Source organism: Bos indicus, chromosome 26 (assembly GCF_029378745.1).
Source record: "Bos indicus isolate NIAB-ARS_2022 breed Sahiwal x Tharparkar chromosome 26, NIAB-ARS_B.indTharparkar_mat_pri_1.0, whole genome shotgun sequence".
NCBI classification, from domain to species: Eukaryota; Metazoa; Chordata; class Mammalia; order Artiodactyla; family Bovidae; genus Bos; species Bos indicus.
Window position 1 is genome coordinate 9,389,410 of NC_091785.1, and position 26,338 is coordinate 9,415,747.

The following is a 26,338-nucleotide window of genomic DNA, read 5'->3' on the forward strand; positions in this document are numbered from 1 at the left end:
TGAGAAATCTGTATGCAGGTCAGGAAGCAACAGTTAGAACTGGACATGGAACAACAGACTGGTTCCAAATAGGAAAAGGAGTTCGTCAAGGCTGTGTATTGTCACCCTGCTTATTTAACTTATATGCAGAGTACATCATGAGAAACGCTGGACTGGAAGAAACACAAGCTGGAATCAAGATTGCTGGGAGAAATATCAATAGCCTCAGATATGCAGATGACACCACCCTTATGGCAGAAAGTGAAGAGGAACTAAAAAGCCTCTTGATGAAAGTGAAAGTGGAGAGTGAAAAAGTTGGCTTAAAGCTCAACATTCAGAAAACGAAGATCATGGCATCCGGTCCCATCACTTCGTGGGAAATAGATGGGAAAACAGTGGAAACAGTGTCAGACTTTATTTTTCTAGGCTCCAAAATCACTGCAGATGGTGACTGCAGCCATGAAATTAAAAGCCGCTTACTCCTTGGAAGGAAAGTTATGACCAATCTAGATAGCATATTCAAAAGCAGGGACATTACTTTGCCAACAAAGGTTCATCTAGTCAAGGCTATGGTTTTTCCTGTGGTCATGTATGGATGTGAGAGTTGGACTGTGAAGAAAGCTGAGCGCCAAAGAATTGATGCTTTTGAACTGTGGTGTTGGAGAAGACTCTTGAGAGTCCCTTGGGCTGCAAGGAGATCCAACCAGTCCATTCTGAAGGAGATCAGCCCTGGGATTTCTTTGGAAGGAATGATGCTAAAGCTGAAACTCCAGTACTTTGGCCACCTCATGCGAAGAGTTGACTCATTGGAAAAGACTCTGATGCTGGGAGGGGTTGGGGGCAGGAGGAGAAGGGGACGCCAGAGGATGAGATGGCTGGATGGCATCACTGACTCAATGGACGTGAGTCTGAGTGAACTCCGGGAGTTGGGGATGGACAGGGAGGCCTGGCGTGCTGCGATTCATGGGGTCACAAAGAGTCGGACAGGAATGAGTGACTGAACTGAACTGATACATATGAGATTTATTATTTTATTTTCAAATATTGTTCTTTTTCTTGTTTTGTAGGAGAACCAGCAGAAATCCACCAATATTGTGTATCAGGCCCATCATGTGAGCAGGAATAAGAGAGGGCAGGTGGTTGGAACACGGGGTGGTTTCCGAGGATGTACCGTATGGCTGACAGGTATGCTGTGCTGAGATTTAAATGTATTTTATTTTGACTAAAAATTGGTGGTAACACACAATTTTAAGGAAAATAATGTGACATATTTTATGTGTCACATATACATATTCCATGTGTATTTTAACATTAGAAGGAGGCTGAGAGCTGTAGTAGAAAGCTTGGGTGTCATTCCTAATTCTACCCATCTGTGAGAAATAGGACTTATGTTAGGTCATAGAATGTCTCTAGTTCTGTTTCCACCTCTTTGACAAGAAAGGATGGACAAGTTGATTATGACATTCCCTTTCAGCTCTAAGGAATTCTGTAATCCTCAATTTCATGCCTAAGCACATTTCAGTTCAGTTCAGTTGCTCAGTCGTGTCCAACTCTTTGTGACCCCATGAACCGCAGCACGCCAGGCCTCCCTTTGTCCATCACCAACTTCCGGAGTTTACCCAGACTCATGTCCATTGAGTCAGTGATGCCATCCAACCATCTCATCCTCTGTCGTCCCTTTCTCCTGCCTTCAATCTTTCCCAGCATCAGGGTCTTTTCAAATGAGTCAGCTCTTTGAATCAGGTAGCCAAAATATTAGAGTTTCAGCTTCAATATCAATCCTTCCAATGAACACCCAGGACTGATTTCCTTTAGGATGGACTGGTTGGATCTCCTTGCAGTCCAAGGGATTCTCAAGAGTCCTCTTCAACACCACAGTTCAAAAGCATCAATTCTTCAGTGCTCAGCTTTATTTATAGTCCAACTCTCACATCCATACATGACTACTGGAAAAACCATAGGCTTGACTAGACAGACCTTTGTTGACAAAGTAATATCTCTTCTTTTTAATATGCTGTCTAGGTTGGTAATAACTTTCCTTCCAAGGAGTAAGCGTCTTTTAATTTTATGGCTGCAATCACCATCTGCAGTGATTTTGGAGCCCAAAAAAACAAAGTCAGCCACTGTTTCCACTGTTTTCCCATCTATTTGCCATGAAGTAATGGAACCAGATGCCATGATCTTAGTTTTCTGAATGTTGAGTTTTAAGCCAACTTTTTCACTCTCCTCTTTCACTTTCATCAAGAGGCTCTTTAGTTCTTCTTCACTTTCTGCCATAAAAGTGGTGTCATCTACATATCTGAGGTCATTGGTATTTCTCCCAGCAATCTTGATTCCAGCTTGTGCTTCTTCCAGTCCAGTGTTTCTCATGATGTACTCTGCATAGAAGTTAAATAAGCATGGTGACAGTATACAGCCTTGACGTACTCCTTTTCCTATTTGGATCCAGTCTGTTGTTCCATGTCCACTAGCAGTTAAAAATGAGGCTTTCCTAATTGACATCAAGCTTTGGCTGTCCATTAGAGATGTTCTTTATTCTTTTCAGATGTTTTAACATTCTAGGGGGATATTTTTCTTATTAAAAATATTAAAATCCAGGCAAGAAGAAAAACTCTATGTTTTCTATGTAGCTGAGGATGGTCGCTTTTGTATAATAACAACTCATTCCCACCTAAGTAACCAAATGAATCTTCTTTTACTTGTGTTTTTATAACCCCAGAATGTCAAAGCTAAGGGTTAGTGACAGAACTGGAATTAGTCCGGGGTGTTACCTATATTTTCTGAGTATAGGTAGAGGAAGCTGATGCCTGGAAATGCAGGTCTGAGATAGGCTGTACTCAAAAGAAAAAAAAAAAAAAAACCATGTTCATTTTGTAGACGTAATATTTCACATCAAGATTAGCTTAGATGCAAAGATATTTTTGTCCAGGTTATGAAATCAACTTATGTGTTACTGTTTGCTCACAAATGTGGGTTTATTCTAACCTGAAGATAATTCTAAAAAACACAGCAAGCAAGGATCTGCCTTGCGTCTTTTCTTGCCCTTCTGAGTCTTCTTGTTCCTGTCTAAAGCAGCTTCATTCTTCTTTTTCAAGTTATTTCCTAGTGCCTGCAGCACTCGTCCTTGGTTTCCTGGTTTCGTCCATCCCTGGAACAGCAACTTTTCCCACTTTCCAGGGTGAGGCTACACAGTAGGCCTGCTTTGTTCCAGAAGGCAGGTTCACTGGTCTCAATGCCTGATGTTTCCCCAGGTTCCCTCTAAGAGACGTGTTGTGCAGCAGTGGATAAAATGGCTACACTCCAGACGTTTCCCTCTTGCAATGTGTTTGCCTTCGTGTGTTCATTTAAATTTTGAATCAAAATATATACAAGGACTTCCCTGGGGGTCCAGTGGCTAAGACTTGGTGCTCCCAATGCAAGGGGCCTAGGTTCCACTCCTAGTCGGGGAACTAGATCCCACATGCCGCAAGTGAGTTCTCATGCCACATCTAAAGGAAGATTGAAGATTGCACGTGCCGCAACTAAGACCTGGCACAGCCAAATAAATAATAAATATTTTTTAAAAAACCATATACACAGAGTCCATTTTTCCTAATTTGAAACACCCTTGAAAAGAAAAAAAAAGAACTAGTGGAAGAGAAAAACAAAATCTCATCCATCTTTTCTTAACTTTCAAAAAGTCTTGTCCTCATTTATTTTTTATTCTCAAATTACAGATGTTGGATGCTGACCAGGCAAATCAGGAGAAACCAGATTCTTCAAATCTAGGGAATTGAAGTTGGGCCTCAGCTTCACCCACATTAGTTGTGTGATTTGGGATCAAGCTTGCTAAGCCTCCTATTTGTAAAATGAGAATGAAGATAGTACCTCCTCATAGAGGTATAGGTAGAACTGAATGAAATAATGGCACCCCACTCCAGTACTCTTGCCTGGAAAATTCCATGGACGGAGGAGCCTGGTGGGCTGCAGTCCATGGGGTCGCTGAGGGTCAGACATGACTGAGCGATTTCCTTTTCACTTTTCACTTTCATGCATTGGAGAAGGAAATGGCAACCCACTCCAGCGTTCTTGCCTGGAGAATCCCAGAGACGGGGGAGCCTGGTGGGCTGCCGTCTATGGGGTCGCACAGAGTCGGACATGACTGAAGCGACTTAGCAGCAGCAGCAGAATGAAATAAAACATGTATGTGCTTAGCAGAGGTCCGGGTCCCTAGTAAAGCTCTCAGTAAATATAACTGGTGTTACTTCAATGTATTCAAATAAATATTCCAATGATCTATATTAATACAGTTAACTGTATTTGGAAATTTCTACTATTTCTCTCATTTTCTGATACAAAAGAATGTACCAGAGACTCAGGAATCTCATTTCTCCTGTCCTACAGCTGCACATGTTTTAAGAGGAATTTATCACATTGCATGCTAAGTCACTTCAGTCGTGTTGCACACTTTGCTACCCTATGGATGGTAGCCCACCAGGTTTCTCTGTCCGTGGGATTCTCCAGGCGATAATCTGGAGTGAGTTACCATATCCTCCTCCAGGGGAGGGGACAGGAGAGGAGGGGCAGGACGGGCTGGGGGTATGGCTTAGGTGATCAGCTGACCCTCTTAGCAGTGCTGTGTGTGGGGAGCATGCCACAATACCCTGCTTTTGCTCCCAGGCACCTCAGAAATGACACTTGGTTTGTGGGGTTTTGTATCTTTTTCTTTATGATTTGCTCCAACTATGCCAGGGTGTAGTGACTTTGAGTCCCTTAGTATCTGTTTGTATCTGTTTGTATCTCTTTGTATCTGTAGCTTCAGGAGACCTTTGTTGAGGTGCAAGCTCTCTAGTAAAGGGTCCCAGGTCCCAGCCTGTCTCAAAAGCAGAATCCCCGGGGACTGTATGGAGCCTGCGAAGGTCTCCCTATTGACAAACCTCTTCTGCTCTGAAAGGCTATAATCCTAATAAAGGACAAATAGCTATTTCAAGATTTGAAAGAAATGCTAGTACTTAACTTTCAGTAAGTTTCACTTTTTCTAGATTTGAATGGTTTGGATTTGAGGTCAATCAAATGATTGTCATGAGGGTTTTAATTACTCTTGAATTAGGTAAAACTGAGAATCAATCACAATTTATCATCTTAAACAGAGACATCTCCAGTCTTGTCTTGACTGTTCTCAACAGGTCTCTCTGGTGCTGGAAAAACAACGATCAGTTTTGCTCTGGAAGAGTATCTCGTCTCCCACGCCATCCCTTGCTACTCCCTCGATGGGGACAACATCCGTCAAGGCCTCAACAAAAACCTTGGATTCTCTACTTGGGACAGAGAAGAAAATATCCGCCGGATTGCAGAGGTGGCCAAGCTGTTTGCCGACGCTGGTCTGGTCTGCATTACCAGCTTCATTTCTCCTTTTGCAAAGGTAAAATGACTTGGCAACATGCAAGATTCCCACACACAGCACCAGAGCTCTCCAACTGCCAGGATGAGGAGCTGGCGGAGGGGAACAACAGAGAATGTCATACTTTGTATCCCCCACCCTCCCTCACCGCTCACTTGCTCCCTCATTTCCTCTCTTTAATATTGGTTATATAAAGAGAGTCCCTTCATTTCCAGATGCCAGGGCACCAGTTGACATAAACCCTTCCACTTTCACAATGGTAAGTACACTTGGCCAGAGTTGAAAGGAAGAAAAAGTTAAACAAGAAAACTCCTAAAGCTCAGTAATTTTTATTTCTCCAAAAAGTTAGAGGGTTTGCCTGACTACAGAAAACAGCAGTTCACTGACAAGGCATCAGGTTTTCTGTGTTTAATGTTGAAATCAACAAGGTGGAGTATCACTTCTCTTGTTTTAAAGCACAGGATTGCTGTGAGCGACAAATAAGACACAATGACTTTCAACATATCCTTCGAATGAAATACCGTCATTATGCCAGCCCTGTCTTTTAGTTGGGATTCTTTTCCGTGTTTTTTTTTTTTCTTTTTTCTTTTTAGAGTCCTTGGGAGAGTTGTTTACTAGAGTGAAACTTCTCTAAAGGGCTAATTTCCTACCACCTATGCAGAGCTCAAACCCTAGTGTTATCTTAAGGCCATGGAAGACCAGAGTACAGTGTTTGTGATGAATTTCATTGTGAAACCCCTTCTTACTTAATTTTTTCAATATTCATTTATTTGGCTACGTCAGGTCTTAGTCATCCTACACGGTATCTTTGTTGTAGCATGTGGGCTTCTCTAGTTGTGGTTTGTGGACTTCTCTAGTTGTGATGTGTGGGCTCTCTAGTTGTGATGTGTGGGCTCTCTAGTTGTGGTGTGTGGACTTCTCTAGTTGTGGTGTGTGGGCTTCTCTAGTTGTGGTGTGTGGGCTCTCTAGTTGTGCTGTGTGGGCTCTCTAGTTGTGGTGTGTGGGCTCTCTAGTTGTGGTGTGTGGGCTTCTCTAGTTGTGGTGTGTGGGCTCTCTAGTTGTGATGTGTGGGCTTCTCTAGTTGTGGTGTGTGGACTCTCTAGTTGTGGTGTGTGGGCTCTCTAGTTGTGGTGTGTGGACTCTCTAGTTGTGGTGAGTGGACTCTCTAGTTGTGGTGTGTGGACTTCTCTAGTTGTGGTGTGTGGGCTCTCTAGTTGTGGTGTGTGGGCTCTCTAGTTGTGGTGTGTGGACTCTCTAGTTGTGGTGTGTGGGCTCTCTAGTTGTGGTGTGTGGACTCTCTAGGTGTGGTGTGTGGGCTCTCTAGTTGTGGTGTGTGGGCTCTCTAGTTGTGGTGTGTGGGCTTCTCTAGTAGTGGTGTGTGGACTCTCTAGTTGTGGTGTGTGGACTTCTCTAGTTGTGGTGTGTGGACTCTCTAGTTGTGGTGTGTGGGCTCTCTAGTTGTGGTGTGTGGACTCTCTAGTTGTGGTGTGTGGACTTCTCTAGTTGTGGTGTGTGGACTTCTCTAGTTGTGGTGTGTGGGCTCTCTAGTTGTGGTGTGTGGACTTCTCTAGTTGTGGTGTGTGGGCTCTCTAGTTGTGGTGTGTGGACTTCTCTAGTTGTGGTGTGTGGGCTCTCTAGTTGTGGTGTGTGGGCTCTCTAGTTGTGGTGTGTGGACTTCTCTAGTTGTGGTGTGTGGGCTTCTCTAGTTGTGGTGTGTGGGCTCTCTAGTTGTGATGTGTGGGCTCTCTAGTTGTGGTGTGTGGACTTCTCTAGGTGTGGTGTGTGGGCTTCTCTAGTTGTGATGTGTGGGCTCTCTAGTTGTGATGTGTGGGCTCTCTAGTTGTGGTGTGTGGACTTCTCTAGTTGTGGTGTGTGGGCTTCTCTAGTTGTGGTGTGTGGGCTCTCTAGTTGTGCTGTGTGGGCTCTCTAGTTGTGGTGTGTGGGCTCTCTAGTTGTGGTGTGTGGGCTTCTCTAGTTGTGGTGTGTGGGCTCTCTAGTTGTGATGTGTGGGCTTCTCTAGTTGTGGTGTGTGGACTCTCTAGTTGTGGTGTGTGGGCTCTCTAGTTGTGGTGTGTGGACTCTCTAGTTGTGGTGAGTGGACTCTCTAGTTGTGGTGTGTGGACTTCTCTAGTTGTGGTGTGTGGGCTCTCTAGTTGTGGTGTGTGGACTCTCTAGTTGTGGTGTGTGGGCTCTCTAGTTGTGGTGTGTGGACTCTCTAGGTGTGGTGTGTGGGCTCTCTAGTTGTGGTGTGTGGGCTCTCTAGTTGTGGTGTGTGGGCTTCTCTAGTAGTGGTGTGTGGACTCTCTAGTTGTGGTGTGTGGACTCTCTAGTTGTGGTGTGTGGACTTCTCTAGTTGTGGTGTGTGGGCACTCTAGTTGTGGTGTGTGGGCTTCTCTAGTTGTGATGTGTGGACTCTCTAGTTGTGGTGTGTGGGCACTCTAGTTGTGGTGTGTGGACTCTCTAGGTGTGGTGTGTGGGCTCTCTAGTTGTGGTGTGTGGGCTCTCTAGTTGTGGTGTGTGGACTTCTCTAGTTGTGGTGTGGACCTCTTTAGTTGTGGTGTGTGTACTCTCTAGCTGTGGTGTGTGGGCTCTCTAGTTGTGGTGTGTGGACTTCTCTAGTTGTGGTGTGTGGGCTCTCTAGTTGTGGTGTGTGGACTTCTCTAGTTGTGGTGTGTGGGCTCTCTAGTTGTGGTGTGTGGACTTCTCTAGTTGTGGTGTGTGGACTTCTCTAGTTGTGGTGTGTGGGCTCTCTAGTTGTGGTGTGTGGACTCTCTAGTTGTGGTGTGTGGACTCTCTAGTAGTGGTGTGTGGACTCTCTAGTTGTGGTGTGTGGACTTCTCTAGTTGTGGTGTGTGGGCTCTCTAGTTGTGGTGTGTGGACTCTCTAGTTGTGGTGTGTGGACTCTCTAGTTGTGGTGTGTGGGCTCTCTAGTTGTGGTGTGTGGGCTCTCTAGTTGTGGTGTGTGGACTCTCTAGTTGTGGTGTGTGGGCTCTCTAGTTGTGGTGTGTGGACTCTCTAGTTGTGGTGAGTGGACTCTCTAGTTGTGGTGTGTGGACTTCTCTAGTTGTGGTGTGTGGGCTCTCTAGTTGTGGTGTGTGGGCTCTCTAGTTGTGGTGTGTGGACTTCTCTAGTTGTGGTGTGTGGGCTCTCTAGTTGTGGTGTGTGGACTTCTCTAGTTGTGGTGTGTGGGCTCTCTAGTTGTGGTGTGTGGGCTCTCTAGTTGTGGTGTGTGGACTCTCTAGTTGTGGTGTGTGGACTTCTCTAGTTGTGGTGTGTGGGCTCTCTAGTTGTGGTGTGTGGGCTCTCTAGTTGTGGTGTGTGGACTCTCTAGTTGTGGTGTGTGGGCTCTCTAGTTGTGGCGCTTAGTAGTTGCGGCATATGGGATCTTAGTTCCCCAGCCAGGGGTCAACCTGTGTCCCCTGCATCGGAATGCAAATTCTTAGCCTTTGGAACACCAGGGAAGTCCCTTTTCTCACATTCTTACATGTAATTTTTTTCCCAGGATCGTGAGAACGCCCGCAAAATCCATGAATCCTCAGGACTGCCCTTCTTTGAGATATTTGTAGATGCTCCTCTAAACATTTGTGAAAGGAGAGATGTAAAAGGCCTCTACAAACGGGCCCGAGCTGGGGAGATCAAAGGTAAGACGGCCAGCTCAGTAGCCCCTTTGCCACTTACTTATGCCACCAATTCATATGTCTGTCCCCAGAAATCTGTCTGAAGTTTCAAAGACTGTTTTTCAAAACTACATATAGCACACACAACTGTTTATCAAACCGTAATATCTTCAGTGTCTCCATGGGCTTATGAAAATGTGGGCTTGTATCTCTGAAGAACTGTCACCCCAGCCATAAGCAATCAAGTTCGGAGAACTAAAACAAATATATGTATGTGACTGTGTGCGTAGGAGGAATCTTTCAGAGTTTTCCTCCCTCTGGTCCTCCTTTTCCATTCTAATTCACTGCAGAGGGCTTGGACTCAGGGTTTATGAAAACACAGGTGTAAGTGTTCTTACCTATGGCTGGAGGTCAAGGAAGGCTATTTGACCTTTTCTGTTTTAGTCTGAGTACAATGGTTGAAAACATTTATTCCAACATGTGCTGTGTCTTATTGAGTCAAAACATTGTTCTGTTGGTGCAGACGTTCCTTTCAGCCTTCTGCTTTGCAGGGTTTACGGGTATTGATTCTGATTATGAAAAACCTGAATCTCCTGAGCTCGTGCTTAAAACCAATTTGTCCTCTGTGAGTGACTGTATGCAGCAGGTGGTAGAGCTTCTACAGGAGCAGGTGGGTGGACTGAACTTTAAAAAATAATAATAATAATTTTACAAAGTCATGAGAGATCATCTATTTACTGAAGTGTCCTTTATATAGTTTTCATTCCAAATGGTTACCAAGTCTGCTTCCTTTCAGAACATTGTACCCCACACTGTAATCAAAGGCATCCATGAACTCTTTGTGCCAGAAAACAAACTCGACCAAGTCCGAGCTGAGGCCGAAGCACTCCCTTCATTATCAATTACCAAGGTAAGAGGATGCAAACTGGCTGACGGAAAATTTGGCTAAATATCAGTTATTATAATCCATTTACAGTTACTCTCAACAATAAGGTAGGTACGCATAAGGAAAATTCAATTCCTATAAAGAAAAACATTTGCTTTCGCCAACATTTTTTTTTTTTTTTTTTTACTGCTTTTCCAAGAATATCTCTCACCAAGAGTTGCTACAGAGCAGCTGATCAATTTTATGTTCAGGAAGTTAACTTCTGTACTTGCAGAGGACAGTTATATATAGTTGTTGTTATACTTTCAGTTATGCCAACATACAGGCATTGTGTGCTAAGTTGCTTGTGTCCAACTCTTTGTGACCCTCGGGACTGCAGCCTGCTAGGCTCCTCTGTCCATGGGATTGTCCAGGCAAGAATATGCGTGGGTTGCCATTTTTTACTCCCGGGGATCTTTCTGACCCAGGGATTGAACCAGTGTCTCTTGTGTCTCCCGAATTAGCAGGTGAGTTCTTTACCACTAGCATCACATGGTAAGCACTGGGCAGTAATTATTTGTTGACAGTTGCCAAGAAAATAGTTTGTCCAGAATATAAGTGTTTCTTAGACCACTGAAAAGTTTTACTAAAACAAAAAGCAACCCTAATCTAAAGTGATATGAATGCCTTGATCTTTTTCTACACTGCACATCCCACTTTTCCTTTATCAGGGAGAGTCCAGTATAAGTAGAGGGAGTTTTAGTTACATGGATTTACCACCTGGATGATACCACCTGCCTGCCAGTGCAGGAGACAGAAGGGATGTGGGTTTGATCCTTGGGTTGGGAATATGCCCTGGAAGAGGAAATGGCAACCCACCTCAGTATTCTTGCCTGGAGAATCCCATGGACAGAGGAGCCTGATGGGCTACAGTCCATAGGGTTGCAAAGAGTTGGATATGACTGAAGCAACTTAGCACGCATGCTTTGTAGATTAGGGTTAGTTGGTTCATATAAGGTGATCAGGTTTTCATTGGTAACCTCTTGGTATCCATTAAAACCCTGGATATTTTTATGAGGCAGAGTACATTGGGAATGTGCTTCAGCTCATGAACACCCCAGGCTGTAGTAAGTCATGACAAATTTATAAACAGAGCTCCCTGACTCTACACAATAAATTCTGAGTTCTCCAATGCTTCAGGCAGATGAGAAACACATAATCATAATTGTGGAATTTGAGTTCCAATAACAGAATGGTCTGCAAGGTACAGAGGAACTTCAGAGAATCTAATGATCAATTTTTTTGATCCTAGGGATGACAGGGAAGATTTCAAAGCAATGGTCCACAAGCTGGGTTTTATTTTTTTTAATTTTTGAGATGGATTTTCAGTGATGAATAGGGTTTTCAGGTAAAGCAGGGGATGGGCTTGAAACCATGTGTGTGTTCAGACTATGCATGGGCTGGCACCGTTGTTGACTAGGCTCCTGGGTGGGGAGTCGTGGCAGGTGAACATTCCTACAGGAGCCCCTAGGGCCAGAGCTAATATCATGCTAAGAAGTTTGGACATTTATCTTAGAGTCAATGGTTTGCCCAGTTCAATCAAATAGCTAGCATATTGGTGAAAACAGTGTAGCCAAACCATAATTATTATGGAATAAAGAATGTACAGTGAATCTTCAACATAGTCGCAAATTGTAAGAATAGACACAGCCCAAAGTGCTCAAAGAAATCATCCCCATTTGGAATCCTTTTGCCACCCTCCCAGTAGAAGGTTCTAGACTTACACTTCTCCAGGTCCTAGATCATGGGCCAGCATTACATCTGGGAACGCTTAAAACATAAAGTGTTCTGCCTTCATTCTCTTCTCAACTGAGTGAGAACGGACTGCCCTGGGACCGGACGGCTGGGACACAGAGCTCATGGAAATGTTCACCTGTTTTTTTTGTGTTTTGCAGCTGGATCTTCAGTGGGTCCAAGTTTTGAGTGAAGGCTGGGCTACTCCCCTCAAAGGTTTTATGAGAGAAAAGGAGTACTTACAGGTTGTACACTTTGGCACCCTGATAGATGGTATGGGTTTTTGTTTGTTTCTTACTCTTTATCATTAGAAAAATATTTCTCATAAGTCTTCACAGGAACAAGAAAAGCTAATCGTTGCTTTGTAAAACATACTGTGAAAATATGTATTTATGATATGTCCAATTATGTATAAGCTTCCATTTTTAGGATTTTTTGTTGTTGTTATCCTCAAAGGATTATTGATTACCAAAAGCGAAGAAACCAAAAAATGAAGGTTTAACTTCCACACAGTCAAGAGAAGGTTAAGTCTGTTTCACCTCCACTTGTCCTTTGCTGGCCCTGATATCAGAAGGCAGTGGACAGTGAGAAGCACCATTGCCAGCTGCCTGGACCATCCTTGGGGAGCCAGGGTGAACTCCGTATCACTGCTGACTTGTGGGATGCCTCCCATCCTCCAGCAAACATTACTGCAGCAGCTGCCTTCTTTGGTGCATAAAGTGTGGCTATTCATGTCCATACATGAAATATATTAGGATGACTTCATCCACTGAATTCTACTAGGGGATTTTAAGGCAGCTTTCTGGGCAGAAGCTGAATGGCTTTTAGAGAACTGCTCTTGTCAAGGTCGGAAGGATGTGTTATTTAGAACACTTCCGGATCCTTCTATGATCATTTCCTTCCTAGAACTGTCTTAACCTTATCAATTAGCATTTATCTATTTCAAGATCTTGGGGTATTATTGATACGTGGGGAAGGGATGGTGATAGATGCACACTGAATGTATAATACTAAGCAGGGCTTCAAACCTTTTAGGAAGAAAAATCAGGTGTTCTTTCTTGAGAAAGATGTTTGTGTTCTAGGCTTGTGTCCAGGGAATGGGACATAAAGCAACCCCAGCTGTAGTTAGGCTTCAAACCTCCCCATACTCTCCAAAAGTCTCCTTAATTCCTACATAATTAATAAAAATAGTTACCAAGGATATAATAGGTAGCCCACCTCTGCCTAAGCAGAGGCAGGATATCATAGTGGATAAGAGTGAGCCATGGAGCCCGACTCTGGGTTCATTTACCAGTGATTAGCTATGAAGTTGGAACACATTACTTAAACACTCTGGGCCTCAGTTTTCTCATCTGTAAAATGGGGATGTTAATAACAGTACCTACCTCATTGGGACTTAAAAGACTTAACCTTCTCATTGGGATGCTGAGCATTTAAAAGGATACCTTGTCCAATACATTCCATATATTATATTCCATAAAATATAATCCATATATTAACACCTCCCCGCAACCCCCATGTACAATTAAAAGGCCATGAAGGTCTTGAACAGACTAAGAGGCTTATCTCTAGTAACATCCATTTGGAAGTAGCACAGATAAGATGTTCATCAGCTAGCCAACAAATATTCATTGAGTGTCCTTGGATGTCAGGTTTTGTTCTAGCTGCCGGAGATAGATAAGGAAGACAGATATGAGCTTGCTGGGACAGGCAGTGCAGTTCATCTGAACTCTATGGAAGGGTTTTCCAACCACATTCGTGGTTGTCAAGCTTTTTTGTTTTTTTTTTAAGTTATTGCTGTTTCAGTGAAATCTGAGGCCACGTATAGAACAGATGAAAATGGAACTGCTCCTGTAGAAGGGGTGGGCTCGGCCTTTCTCCTACCCATCTGCAGCCCTGGGGGCATTTACTAATTGCAAGGCAGTTGAAACACTCTGTCCTCTACCATACCATGTTAGTCTCATGCAAGAGCTTGGCTCGGTGGATTTTGAACTGAGTGAAAAGTGAAGTCACTCAGTTGTGTCCAACTCTTTGCCACCCCATGGACTGTAGCCTACCAGGCTCCTTCCTTCTCCAGGGGATCTTCTCAACCCAGGGATCAAACCCGGGTGTCCCACATTGCAGGCAGAGACTTTACCATCTGAACCACCAAGGAAGCCATTGGACTGAGTAGACAGGGTTACATTTCAAAAATGACGTATTTCTACATCAGAAGGTTGAGCAAGATATTATTATACAGATATCATTTCATTTTAACCAGTTTATGAAAGTTTGAGTCACCACCATTGAAAATTTGAAATAACTTTGGTAGTCACAGATGTGGCCATTTTCATCCACCATTAAACAATTGTACATCTTGATCACCTAACAGTCTGCCAGTAAGGTTTCTATTCTGACTCTGTCTCCCAAAACGATTTTTTGGTTTTAATTTTCTCAAATGGTCACAATTTACCCCATAGTTAAAACAAACTAGTTTGTTATAAAAAAAAAAATTAGTTCATGTACTCAGTCCAAAATCAAAATAAAAACTCACTTTTTAGTGTTTTTGATGATTATATGAGTTACTCCTTATATTACTCAAGGATCTGTTTTCATGTCAGTGTATTATCACTTTATTTCTCACTGGATATATAGTTTCGAGGTTGTCACAGATTCTCCAGTGATAAATGTCACATCTAAATTTACAAATGGAACCTTAAGCTTGTATTCTTGACTGGTGGCATCCAAGTAGGGTTAAGACATGGCAGCCTTGTGTGACCTGATCATTTAATGGCAAGTCTTCCGTGGCTTTGACTTTCTAAGGCAGGGCTTGAGAGCTTTCCTACATATTGCCAGCATTTATTCAGCACATAAGATGTTCTGACCCCGGTGCTTGACATTGGACATCACATTTAATCTGGATTAACGCCACTGTAAAGGTGTTTTGTCCATATGAGGGAATAGTATTGGGAAGGTTAAATAACTCACCTGAAGTCTGGATTCAACTCCAAGTTATCCTGGTTCTAAATCTGCATTTTTTCTACTGGGCACACTTTCGTGTCCTCCAAACATCTGGAATTCTAGGATATTCTAGAGCAGCTTGCCTCCACACCTCCCAAAGGGCAACGGTAGTTATTGCATCGCTTATTTATAAGAGGCAACTGAAGTTGGAGGGGCTTTTGACATATGTTATAATTATTTAAAAACATAATCATTTAAACAATACTTTTGGATTTTATTGGACAGTATTCAATACAAATTCTGTTTTCTCCAGCTTTTTGCTGTCTTATATTCTCTACTTTTAGAAATGGCTGTAGCAAAAATCTCAGTAATTTGTCTGTTGTATGTATAAAATTTCATAATAGGAATTTGTTCTTTGACATTGTTGCTTTACTATTATTTTGATGGAAAGTTGAAAACAATATTTTTCTTAACTGTGTTTGTATTTCTCTAGGCATGTTCCTTCCTGGTATGTACTTTAACTTCCCAAGTAGTTAAATTATTATAATTAAATGTGTTATATTAACTAGAAATGGTAAGAACATGACTTAAAAAAAAATCTAAATGAAACAGTTGGAATTGCTAACAGTTTATGATCCAACCAGTTTTAAGAGAATAATACTGCCTTCTGTTGATAGGAGTCCAAGTAACAGGAAATTTCTGGATCAGATGCAGCTGTTGTTTATAATGTATTCAGCTGACAAAAGTAAAGTTGTTTCTAAATTTTTATTGCATATTTGTTCTTGAGATTTTAAAAACTTATTATCCTTTATGCTAATTACTTCTACTGAGTGTTTGTCCTCATTTAGTTTCACAAATCTGGAATTTTTTTCCCATTGCATTTATAAAACATTTTTAATTGATGAAAGATAAGTCAATTTTAGATGCAATTTAAAGTGGATGCACCTGGTTGGATTGTGGATGATTGTACTTCATTTGTTTGTGATAAGTGATTATGCATGAATTTAATTTCAAGCTATGATGATTGATAGTTATAAAACTGGGAATAAATACATGCCCACTGTGATTGTAAATGTCTGTGCTGTACCAGAAGAAAAAGGTAAAATTCTAAAGATATCATTTATCTTGAGTATTATTTTCATCATTGTTATTTTTCCTTGAAAAAAGATTAGTCAATAAAAAGTATTTTAGTTTTTGCCTACAAACAGTCCCAAACAAATGATAAACATATCTGCAAGGTTAAAACAAGAAGCTTGACAATTATTTAAAGCAAAAGCAAAATTATTCAATTAAACATGAAGTCAGTGCTGGACTAACTATAGCTAAAAAACCACGATATTCTTTTTCACAGTGATTTACACCACAGTGAAATAATCAGGGTGGTTCCCACCAGAGTTGAAGTACATAATGGAAAAGGGCTGAAAGCCCGAGTCAATGTCTAAAGCTAAGGAGGATATTTCAGCACAGAGTTAAATAGTAGGATAATTTTATGTATTATCAATGGAAAAGTTGATTAAGATAGGGGAAAGACAGTAAATTTTTTACCTGTGTGGAGTTGTAGCTACAGGTGTATGAGATCAGTTGGCATTTCTCCTTGGTAGAACTCCCTTCCACAACATCCCACAGATTAGCTGTCTTGACAACCTATCAGGGAGTGCTGTGTCCTTAGTCGGGATTTTTCAATCAAGGCCAAGATGAAGGTGGATCAGAGGCTACTCTGGGCTGGAATCTAGTAGACCAGAAGAGCCAATGGCAACAGAAGACTGGAGCGTTCTTTGGAATTCAACCCAGAATCATTGATGGAAGGCAGCACTGCAGGTGCATTGCAGGCAAAGCTGGGTTTCCTCCAGCATACCACCAACCTTTTGCTCTGCATCTTGTCTTACTTGACTTTAGTCAAGCTACTCTTCATAAGCAGTGTGGTCAGTAATCCACAGTCCACAGAAAGCATGATTTCTAATGAGATCATCAGCATCCTCAGAGGAGTGTTTCTTTGCAGGCCTCCTCTTTTTATCAACTATACCATGCAGTGGGCTTAATGATCTTTCATCATAAACTAATAGAGTGCTTTACAGTATGGCTCTTCCCAGTAACCCAGGGATGTACATGTTATTTATGATACTGTTTTCCAAGTGGAGAAACTGAGCACAGAGGTGACTGACACAGGTAGTAAATAGGAGATTACTTGGCTTTGAGTTTAGTGCTCTCTGTAGAGGGCTTGCTTGGACTACTTTTATTGTCTCTGAACTTTGAAACAGAGGAGTTGTTTGAGCGACAAAAATCATTACTTTCTGTGCACAGTTATCTTCCTTGTTTAGAAGGCTCCTGGAGCAGATTGCAGGATTTTATGATGGACATAATTTCTTTATTGCCGGAAGTTACCATCTATATCTGGTGGCATGATTTATGTCCTAGTAACTTTTAGAGAGTATTTTAAATGTGCAAAGTGATATGCCTGCAAACTTTTGTTTCATAGCTAGCAGGAGAGTATTATGCCCCAAGGGGATAGAACTCAGACCTCAGACCTTTATCAGAGATGGTCTAAAGTTGGATTTTGACAGGTAGATTTACAAGACTTCATTAATCTATGGTACATTGCCTCCAATGCATAAGTAACAGTATTTGCTTCCTGTTTTGAATTCCTGAGTTTGTAATGGGGAAGAACACATCTGACTCCATATCTCCATATTTGATCTGTTTCTTTAACTTTTGTATTCTATTGTTTTAAAATTTATTTATTTTAGTTGGAGGTTAATTACTTTACAATATCGTAGTGGTTTTTGCCATATACTAACATGAATCAGCCATGGGTGTACATGTGTTCCCCATCCTGAACTCCCCTCCCACTTCCCTCCCCATCCCATCCCTCTGGGTCATCCTAGTGCACCAGCCCTGAGCACCCTGTCTCATACATCGAACCTGGATTGGCGATCTGTTTCACATATGATAATATACATGTTTCAATGCTATTCTCTCAGATCATCCCACCCTCGCCTTCTCCCACAGAGTCCAAAAGACTGTTCTATACATCTGTGTCTCTTTTTTCTGTCTCACATATACGGTTATTGTTACCATCTTTCTAAATTCCATATATATATCTATTGCTTTTTTTACAAGTTAATCAATAAGGGGATGTTGCCCATAAGCTTACATTATACATAATGCCCCATCTCTAGGAACCCTGGCTTTCATGAAATACCTTTGTTTAGCTAAAATACCTTTAAGCTAAAATACCTTTGTTTAGCTCACAGGAAACCTCCCGACCAGGCCCAACCTGAGAATAGCTGCAGTAAGGAAGATATTAACACATCCCCCTCGGGAGTCTGACTGCAATTAGGAAATGTTTGACTTTATCCCCTCCCCTTTGGGTATAAAAAAAGCCTGGATTCAGGAAAGATGGTTCTCTCAGATGGAGTCTACCAACTTCCTGGTCTGCTGACTTCCCAAATACAGTTGCTATTCCTTGCCCAACAACTCATTTCTCATAGACTGATCTGAGGAGCAGTGAGCAGTCAAGCTTAAACTGGTAACAAGTTGAATGTTTTCTTTATTCACCTTTCTTTCATTCCCTTCTGAGTCTTGAACTTGGCAACACCCCCCAAATTGCCCAAATATTCTTTAGTGTTACACCCTTAATTCTGTGCCCCCATTTTCTAACTGTAAGTACAACAGAAAGTCTGACATACTTGCTGGAGTGTTGGGGCACCATTACAAAAGCGGGGAAACAGCTGTGTAATCTCTTATGTTCTCTGGCTTCATTAAGGAATCACAGACCTCCCTTCCCATCTTCAGGGGGTTGGTTCCAGGAGCCAGTGCATATAGCAAACTTTGTGCATGCTCCAGCCCCATGGTCCAGCCTCTGTATCTGTGGATTCCTCATTAACGATTCAACCAAAGGTGGATCCTGTATGAGGCTTGCTATCTGCAAGGTGATTTAATATGCAGGTGCAGGATTTGCAGAGATGCCAGGCAGTGCCTTTATTTGGTCTAATTGGATTTTTAAAGACTAAGCTCCCTAGTGTGTGGAAGTCAGGACGGAATTTTCCAAAGGGAACTCAGAAGGGAGACAATCCCTCCTGGGCCTCCCAGTCACTTACTGAAGCCATCTCCACAATTTGAAACACCCCACTTTTCACAAACGCTCCATCTCTTGCTTTGAGAAGCCTCTTCTTAAAGGATTGATCACAGATTCTAGAAAAACTAGTGCAGCAGCACAGCTATGTTAGAGGAAGGTCTTGATGCCTTTTGCAGGAAATGGCACACATGGGAGTCCCCTTTAAAGGAGCACATGCCTCGTACCCCACGTTCACACACCACATGGCTCTTTCCACAGATGGAGTGATCAACATGAGCATCCCTATAGTACTCCCCATCTCTGCGGATGATAAGACACGGCTGGAAGGCTGCAGTAAGTTTGTCTTGACACACGGAGGACGGAGGGTGGCTATCTTAGAAGATCCTGAATTCTATGAACATAGAAAAGAGGAGCGTTGTTCCCATGTGTGGGGCACAACGTGCGCAAAGCACCCCTATATCAAAGTAAGTGGCAAAACCTTCAGAAGGCTTTCTTTCAGCTTGGGGTAAAAAAAAAAATCTTTTCAATTCCTTCACGAAGGACTTAGAAAAACTGTGGTGAGATGGAAGAATGTGTTTCTAAGGGAGGTATTGCAAGCTTTGCCTGGGGAGATCCTTTTCATTAGGGAAAAGAAATGACTTTCTGTTTGAGGGTTGGTCTGAATGGTCTCTTGTGATGGCCAGTCCCCTCAGCTAAATGGGTAACAAATGGACCGGAGAGAGAATTTTGTCTAGCATCCTGAGGAGAGGACTAAAATCATAGCTGTGCTATGCAAAAAAACCACAGTCAGAGCTTGCAGCCCTGTTTATCTTGAAATTCACAAGGGAAGTCAATTTCTTCATACAGACTGGATCCAACTGATCTCTGGAAAGAGACTTGGAGTTCATGCTCTGTGGCCATTGTGGGGGAGGAGGGTGGTGGTCAGTGACATTCTTCAGTAGACAAAAGCACAAATAGCAGCAGTTTCCCGAAGGAAAATGCCACACTTTCATTAGTGGATATTTTTAAGATTGAAAAATGTGTTCATCTGATTAGGATTGTTTTGGAGTCAATCTGCCTAAAGGCAAAACAGACTAAAAGTTTTCAGATTCCTTTACAGCTTCTAAATGTTGGCAGTGATAGGGTGGGATGGCAAGGAGTGGAATTGCTAGATGTAGATGTGGTTCATTTTCCATAATGAAAAATATGTGAAATTGAATGCAAAAGCCATCCTTCATCCAAGATTAGAGCATTAGAGCAAAAATAAGAAAAGACACATACTAGTGATTTCAGAAAGTTCACAGGAATAAAGAACCATGTGCAACCCAGGAGACTCTAGAAAGCCTTGTGATTAAACAAGGCAGTCCTCTCTCTGGCCTTCTGTTTCTTCATTTGTAAAAGGAGCGGACCAGATGTCTTCCGAGATGTCTTCCCGTCCCGTGACTGCACACAACGGATGTGTGAAGAAACCTGTCCAAATCTGTTAGACAAACTTTTTCTTTATTTTGGTTGTGAACTGTTGCAAGCTAGAGAGAGCTTTTTCAAGGCCCCTGGTGGAACACAGAGGTCAGTGGGTGAGCAAAGCAGCTTTTCACTTATTGGACACAACTGTTCACCCTGCTGATAGGCTCAGAGCCATCTGAACATTTTCTCTCCAAGAGGCTGGCAGACAGTCTTTAAAATAATTGGACAACAGCTATTTGAGGAATTATGTTCCAAGCCTTAATTATGCCTTTATTTCATTCCTTCTCTGATCATAATCCTATAGGTTTAGGATCTGACCTGCACTCAGTGACCTAAAGAGCAGTGATCCTGCTTCATGCCAGTTCAGATACTTTCACTTTGGGGCCCTAACATTCACATACACACCGTTAGCACTAAAAAGAAAAAAAAAAATCCAAAGAATTTCTTAAGCAGTTACTTCTTTTTATCTTGTCTTGCATCCGGTGTTGGCAGTTGGAGGTCAGAATTTCTTAGATGGTGGGGAGAATGGTGGTGTGATTCATGGCCTTGACAATATAGTCAGTGACTCAGTACCATTAGATCATTAGAGGGACTCTGTCAACATTCCCAGTGAGCTCATGGTGAGAAATGGGCCGTGGATAACCAGAGAGAGAGAACCACTCACCCTGTATAAGCTACACTTTGAGTGCTGAAGGTGTGTTTATGGGAAAGGAACTCTCCTTAATGCACATTTTTATTTTTTTCCTTTAAAGTTCTTTTTTAAATTTTTTATTCATCTTTATTTTTGTCTGCACTGGGTCTTCAGCTCGCAAGCTTTCTCTATTTGCGGCGAACGGGGCCGGGGGCAGCGGGGTGGGGGGGGGGGGGCGGGGTGGGGGGGCGGGGCGGGGGGCGGGGAGTGGGGGAGGATGCGGGGGCGAGGGCTACTCTCTAGCTGCGGTGCACCGGCTTCTCATTGTGATGGCTTCTCTTGTTGCGGACCCCGGGCTATAGGTGCATGGGCTCAGTAGTTGTACTGCATGGGCTTAGTTTCTCCGCAGCATGTGGGATCTTCCCAGACTGGGGATTGAACCCGTGTCCCCTGCATTGGCAAGTGGATTCTCAACCACTGGACCACGAGGAAAGTCCCACTGCAAATCTTGTAGCACCTTGAAATTCACAGAAATTAAATTTTTTTTTAAATTTTCAGAACCCCAAATTTTTCCAACAGTAATTCCTTCCAAAAGTATTCATAGGCCTTCTTGTATTTCCATGTGGCCCTGGGAGTTATATTTGCATGGAAAGTGGTCAGTCACCAAGGAAACGGTCTGCCCCTGTTACACAACCCCTCACTGCAGTTTGCCCTGACCTTCCATCCCAATCCTCCCAACCCTCCCTCTCACTAATACGGAACCACAGATGAGATCATGAGGAAAAGCAGGTGAAACTTGTAAAAGTAATGCTTAAAGGAATCCTGTTGTCTTTTATCCGTGGCTCTCAAAGCTTTTCCAAATGGTAATTGTTTCTCACAACGCTCCTGTGAAGCACCTAAGAATCATTATTCCTCTTTTATGATGTAGAAACCAAGAGTGAAGAATAGGAGGGAAGATTTTTATATCCTTTAGCCCTGCAGTGAAGACCATTATGGTCAGTTCGCCCAGCAGCATTGCCTGTTTAAAAATTACCCATGACCAGAGCCCTCCTTCACACTTTGATTTCATTGGCCTGGGCTCAGTTCTGCCTGTCCTGGGTTTTGAAGCTCTTTGTGACTCTAATGTACTATGAAGGTTGAGAACCATGGCATTAGATAATCATCCGGAGCTGTTTCTCATGGGGCTCCATCAGGGTATATCCTGCAAGCACCTCAACTCAACATGGGCAACTTCACCCCAGCATGGTCCCCCGCCTGTGTCCCCCAAGGTCCACCATCCAAAGCATGGTCCATGTCCAAATCCTGGATATCATTCTTTTTTTTTTATTTTATTTTTTCAGAAATAAAATCAACAACATTTGTTTTCCATAATGAATTTTCTGTTTTTAATGTACATCTTCTGGCATTCTGAAAAAATATATTCCTAATTTTCTGTGTTATTTTCAAAGTATTATTTTTATTTAAGTTGAAGTATAGTTGATTTACAATATTATGTTAGTTTTAGGTGTACAGCAAACTGGTTCAGTTATATGTGTATATACACACACACACACACACACACAGACACACACACACATATATATCCTTTCTCAGATTCTTTTCCCATATAGCTTATTACAGAGTATGGAGTAGGGTTTCCTGTGTTATACAGTAGGTCCCTGTGATGATCTATATTATATATGCTGCTGCTGCTAAGTCGCTTCAGTCATGTCTGACTCTGTGTGACCCCATAGATGGAAGCCCACCAGGCTCCCCCGTCCCTGGGGTTCTCCAGGCAAGAACACTGGAGTGGGTTGCCATTTCCTTCTCCAATGCATGAAAGTGAAGTCGCTCAGTCGTGTCCGACTCTTTTCGACCCCATGGACTGCAGCCTACCAGGCTCCTCTGTCCATTGGATTTTCCAGGCAAGAGTACTGGAGTGGGGTGCCATTGCCTTCTCCGATATTATATATAGTGGTGTGTATATATTAATCCCAACATCCTACTTTATCCCTCCCCCTTCTATGTCTATAAGTCTGTTTCAAAAGTAAGTTCACTTGTATCATTTTTTAAAGATTCCACATATAAGTGATATATTTGTCTTTCTCTTACTTCACTTACTACAATAATCTCTAGGTTGACCCATGTTGCTGCACATGGCATCATTTCATTTTTAATGACTGAGTAATTTCCATTGTACATACATACCACATTGGATGTCATTCTTGCTTCTTTCTTCTCCCTTGTCCATTCAATCACCAGTCCTAGCAGTTCTGCTTCCAAAGTATTGCTTGGAGTTGTTCACTTCTCCTCTGTTCCAACTTGGGCCAGGACACTGAATTTCTTCCCTGTCTCTTGCCTTACTCCCTTCAAATCTTTTCTCCATTCTTCAGCTGGAGCAACTATCAGGCTTTATTTGGAACTCATACAGAGATATAATTCATCTTACTACTCATTACTTCCACCACTGAAAATATTCTTTCATGCATTCTCAGCTGGTCATTGTAGCATCTCTCTCATACTTTTGCGTATGCTAGTCCCCCAGCCTAGGACACTGTTCCTTCCATTCCTTCCTCCTCACTGTGTTACACCTTCCCACCCTTAGCTGCTCCTTTCCTTCTTATGTGCACATCCCCTCTTCCTCTCTAGGTGGTTTCCTTCTCCTCTTCCTCACCTTGCCCTCTTGTTCACCGTAGCTTTCTTAGCTCTCATCCGAGTGCTTGGGCTCCTCCTCTTATCCTTTATACATTCCTGCTATCTGTGACTCTGAGCCCAGTTCCTCTTTCACTGTTTCTCTAGACTTCCTTAAAGCTTGTTACTTATACCCCTCTGTGTGTCCAGTTCTGAAAACTCTCTAACTGTGGTCCTACACCTGCCTTTGGTAGGAGGCTTGGAAAGAAGTGGGGACTTATGGGCCAGAAAGTCCTTGGAAATGGGGCAGAGCCATTGGACCTCCTTTCCTAATAGGTGGACCACAGTTCTGGGATCACCTTTCAGAGAGATGCCCTTTGTCCTTCCTGATCCAAGATATACCTAAAGCTTGGTTTCAGCATCGCTCTCCATATATATTTTTAGGCTGGGTGGTGAATTAAACAGGTTCAGGATTGCCTTCACTAATAGAACAATGTAGGGTGGACCCCTAGCGTCCAGAATGAGTTACTCCATGCCCAAGGATTTGAGGTCTCTCAAAATTTTATTTGTAGTTTAAGCAATGAGGAGAAAGTAAATGTATAGGTATGGGTATTTGACAATATTCTTAAGTCATTTTCCTGAGCATGGAATTTAGGAGGTGGGCCATGAAAAACAACCAAATCCCTTGCAATAACCCTTTGTCTGCTCAGGGTTTCTCAACCAAAGCACTATTAACCATGGGGCTGGGTAGTTCTTTGTTGTGGGGCTGTCCTGTTCAACACAGGATATTTAGTAGCATTCCTGGCCTCTATACACTGGATTCCAACAGCACACCCTTCCCCACTCCAGCTGTGATGATCAAAATTGTCTTCAGATATTGTCTGATGTCCCCGTTAGAGGCAAAATCGCCCTCTGTTAAGAACCATGGATGGCTCTAATCTCCCATTCCCTGAAGAGCTGTGAAATGCAAGTCATTGTAAACCTTAACATCTGACCATGACAGGAAATTGAACCAGGGTGCACCGTCACCACCTTGATGTCTTCTGGCTGGGTGTTAAAAATTAATCAGCTTTCTCTCCCTTTTTCTTGCCTCTCTCTTTTCTGCTAACAATACAGGCTGATTGTTAGTGTGCTAACAATACACACTATCTTTGGATGGTGCAAAAAGCAAGTCTGGAATCTGATAAGGGGAATGGTTGCACAACTACGATGTGGCTGAGGAGTACACCTTCCATAGTGTTTGTCTTCATGACTGACGAGAGACACCTGCTCTCAGGTGTGATGTATTGCATTGCAGCGTCATATGGAACATATTTAGTTCAGTGCAGTTGCTCAGTTGTGTCTGACTCTTTGTGATTCCATGGACTAGAGCATGCCAGGCTTCCCTGTCCATCACCAACTCCCAGTGTTTACTCAAACTCATGTCCATGAGTCGATGATGGCATCCAACCATCTCATCCTCTGTCGTCCCCTTCTCCTCCTCCATTCAATCTTTCCCAGAATCAGGGTCTTTTCCAGTGAGTCAGTTCTTCACATCAGGTGGCCAAAGTATTGGAGTTCAAGCTTCAGCATCAGTCCTTCCAATGAATATTCAGGACTGATTTCCTTTAGGATAGAGTGGTTCGATCTCCTTGCAGTCCACGGGACTCTCAAGAGTCTTCTCCAACACCACAGTTCAAAAGCATCAATTCTTCAGCGCTCAGCTTTCTTGATAGTCCAACTCTCACATCCATACATGACTATTGGAAAAAGCATAGCTTTGACTACATGGACCTTTGTTGGCAAAGTAATGTCTCTGCTTTTTAATATGCTGTCTAGGTTGGTCATAGCTTTTCTTCTAAGGAGCAAGCATCTTTTAATTTCATGGCTGCAGTCACCATCTGCAGTGATTTTGGAGCCCGCCAAAATAAAAGACCAATGCAAATAAATAGAGGAAAACAATAGAATGGGAAAGACTAGAGATCTCTTCAAGAAAATTAAAGATACCAAGGGAACATTTCGTGCAAAGATGGGCACAATACAGGACAGAAATGGTATGGACCTAACAGAAGCAGAAGATATTACGAAGAGGTGGCAAGAATACATAGAAGAACTATACAAAAAAAATCTTCATGACCCAGATAATCACAATGGTGTGATCACTCACCTAGAACCAGACATCAAATGCGAATGTCAAGTGGGCCGTAGGAAGCATCACTATGAACAAAGCTAGTGGAGGTGATGGAATTCCAGTTGAGCTATTTCAAATCCTAAAAGATGATGGTGTGAAAGTACTACACTCAATATGTCAGCAAATTTGGAAAACTCAGCAGCTGCCACCGGTCAGGAAAAGGTCAGTTTTCATTCCAATCCCAAAGAAAGGTAATGCAAAGAATGTTCAAACTACCGCACAATTGCACTCATCTCACACGTTAGTCAAGTAATACTCAAAATTCTCCAAGCCAGGCTTTAACGTGAACTTCCAGATGTTCAAGCTGAATTTAGAAAAGGCAGAGGTACCAGAGATCAAATTGCCAGCATCCATTGGATTGTCAAAAAAGCAAGAGAGTTCCAGAAAAACATCTACTTCTGCTTTATTGACCTCGCCAAAGCCTTTGACTGTGTGGATCACAACAAACTGTTAAAATTCTTAAAGAGGTGGAAATACCAAACCACCTTACCTGCCTCCTGAGAAATCTGTATGCTGGTCAAGAAGCAACAGTTAGAACTGGACATGCAACAGCAGACTGGTTCCAAATCGGGAAAGGAGTACGTCAAGGCTGTATATTGTCACCCTGCTTATGTGGAGTACATCATGTGAAATGCCAGGCTGAATGAAGCATAAGCTGGAATCAAGATTGCTGGGAGAAATACCAATAACCTCAGATATGCAGATAACACCACCCTTATGGCAGAAAGCGAAGAAGAACTAAAGAGCCTCTTGATGAAAGTGAAAAAGGAGAGTGAAAAAGTTGGCTTAAAACCCAACATTCAGAAAACTAAGATCATGGCATCTGGTCCCATA

The 26,338-nt window shown here is 42.6% G+C and overlaps 1 protein-coding gene across 3 annotated transcripts in view; it reads left to right on the top strand.

The window, feature by feature from the left end:
* The window catches only part of PAPSS2 (3'-phosphoadenosine 5'-phosphosulfate synthase 2), a 115,039-nt gene that overhangs the window by 69,659 nt on the left and 19,042 nt on the right, over nt 1–26,338 (top strand). For 2 of the 3 annotated variants that reach the window (XM_070780435.1, XM_070780434.1), the window contains exons 2-9: nt 1,047–1,164; nt 5,145–5,380; nt 8,862–9,000; nt 9,528–9,646; nt 9,773–9,886; nt 11,797–11,908; nt 15,069–15,083; nt 18,909–19,114. In XM_070780435.1, the coding sequence (XP_070636536.1) occupies nt 1,047–1,164; nt 5,145–5,380; nt 8,862–9,000; nt 9,528–9,646; nt 9,773–9,886; nt 11,797–11,908; nt 15,069–15,083; nt 18,909–19,114 (1,059 nt within the window). The remainder of the gene's footprint in view (nt 1–1,046; nt 1,165–5,144; nt 5,381–8,861; nt 9,001–9,527; nt 9,647–9,772; nt 9,887–11,796; nt 11,909–15,068; nt 15,084–18,908; nt 19,115–26,338) is intronic. The other variant, XM_070780436.1, reaches the window with a different exon arrangement.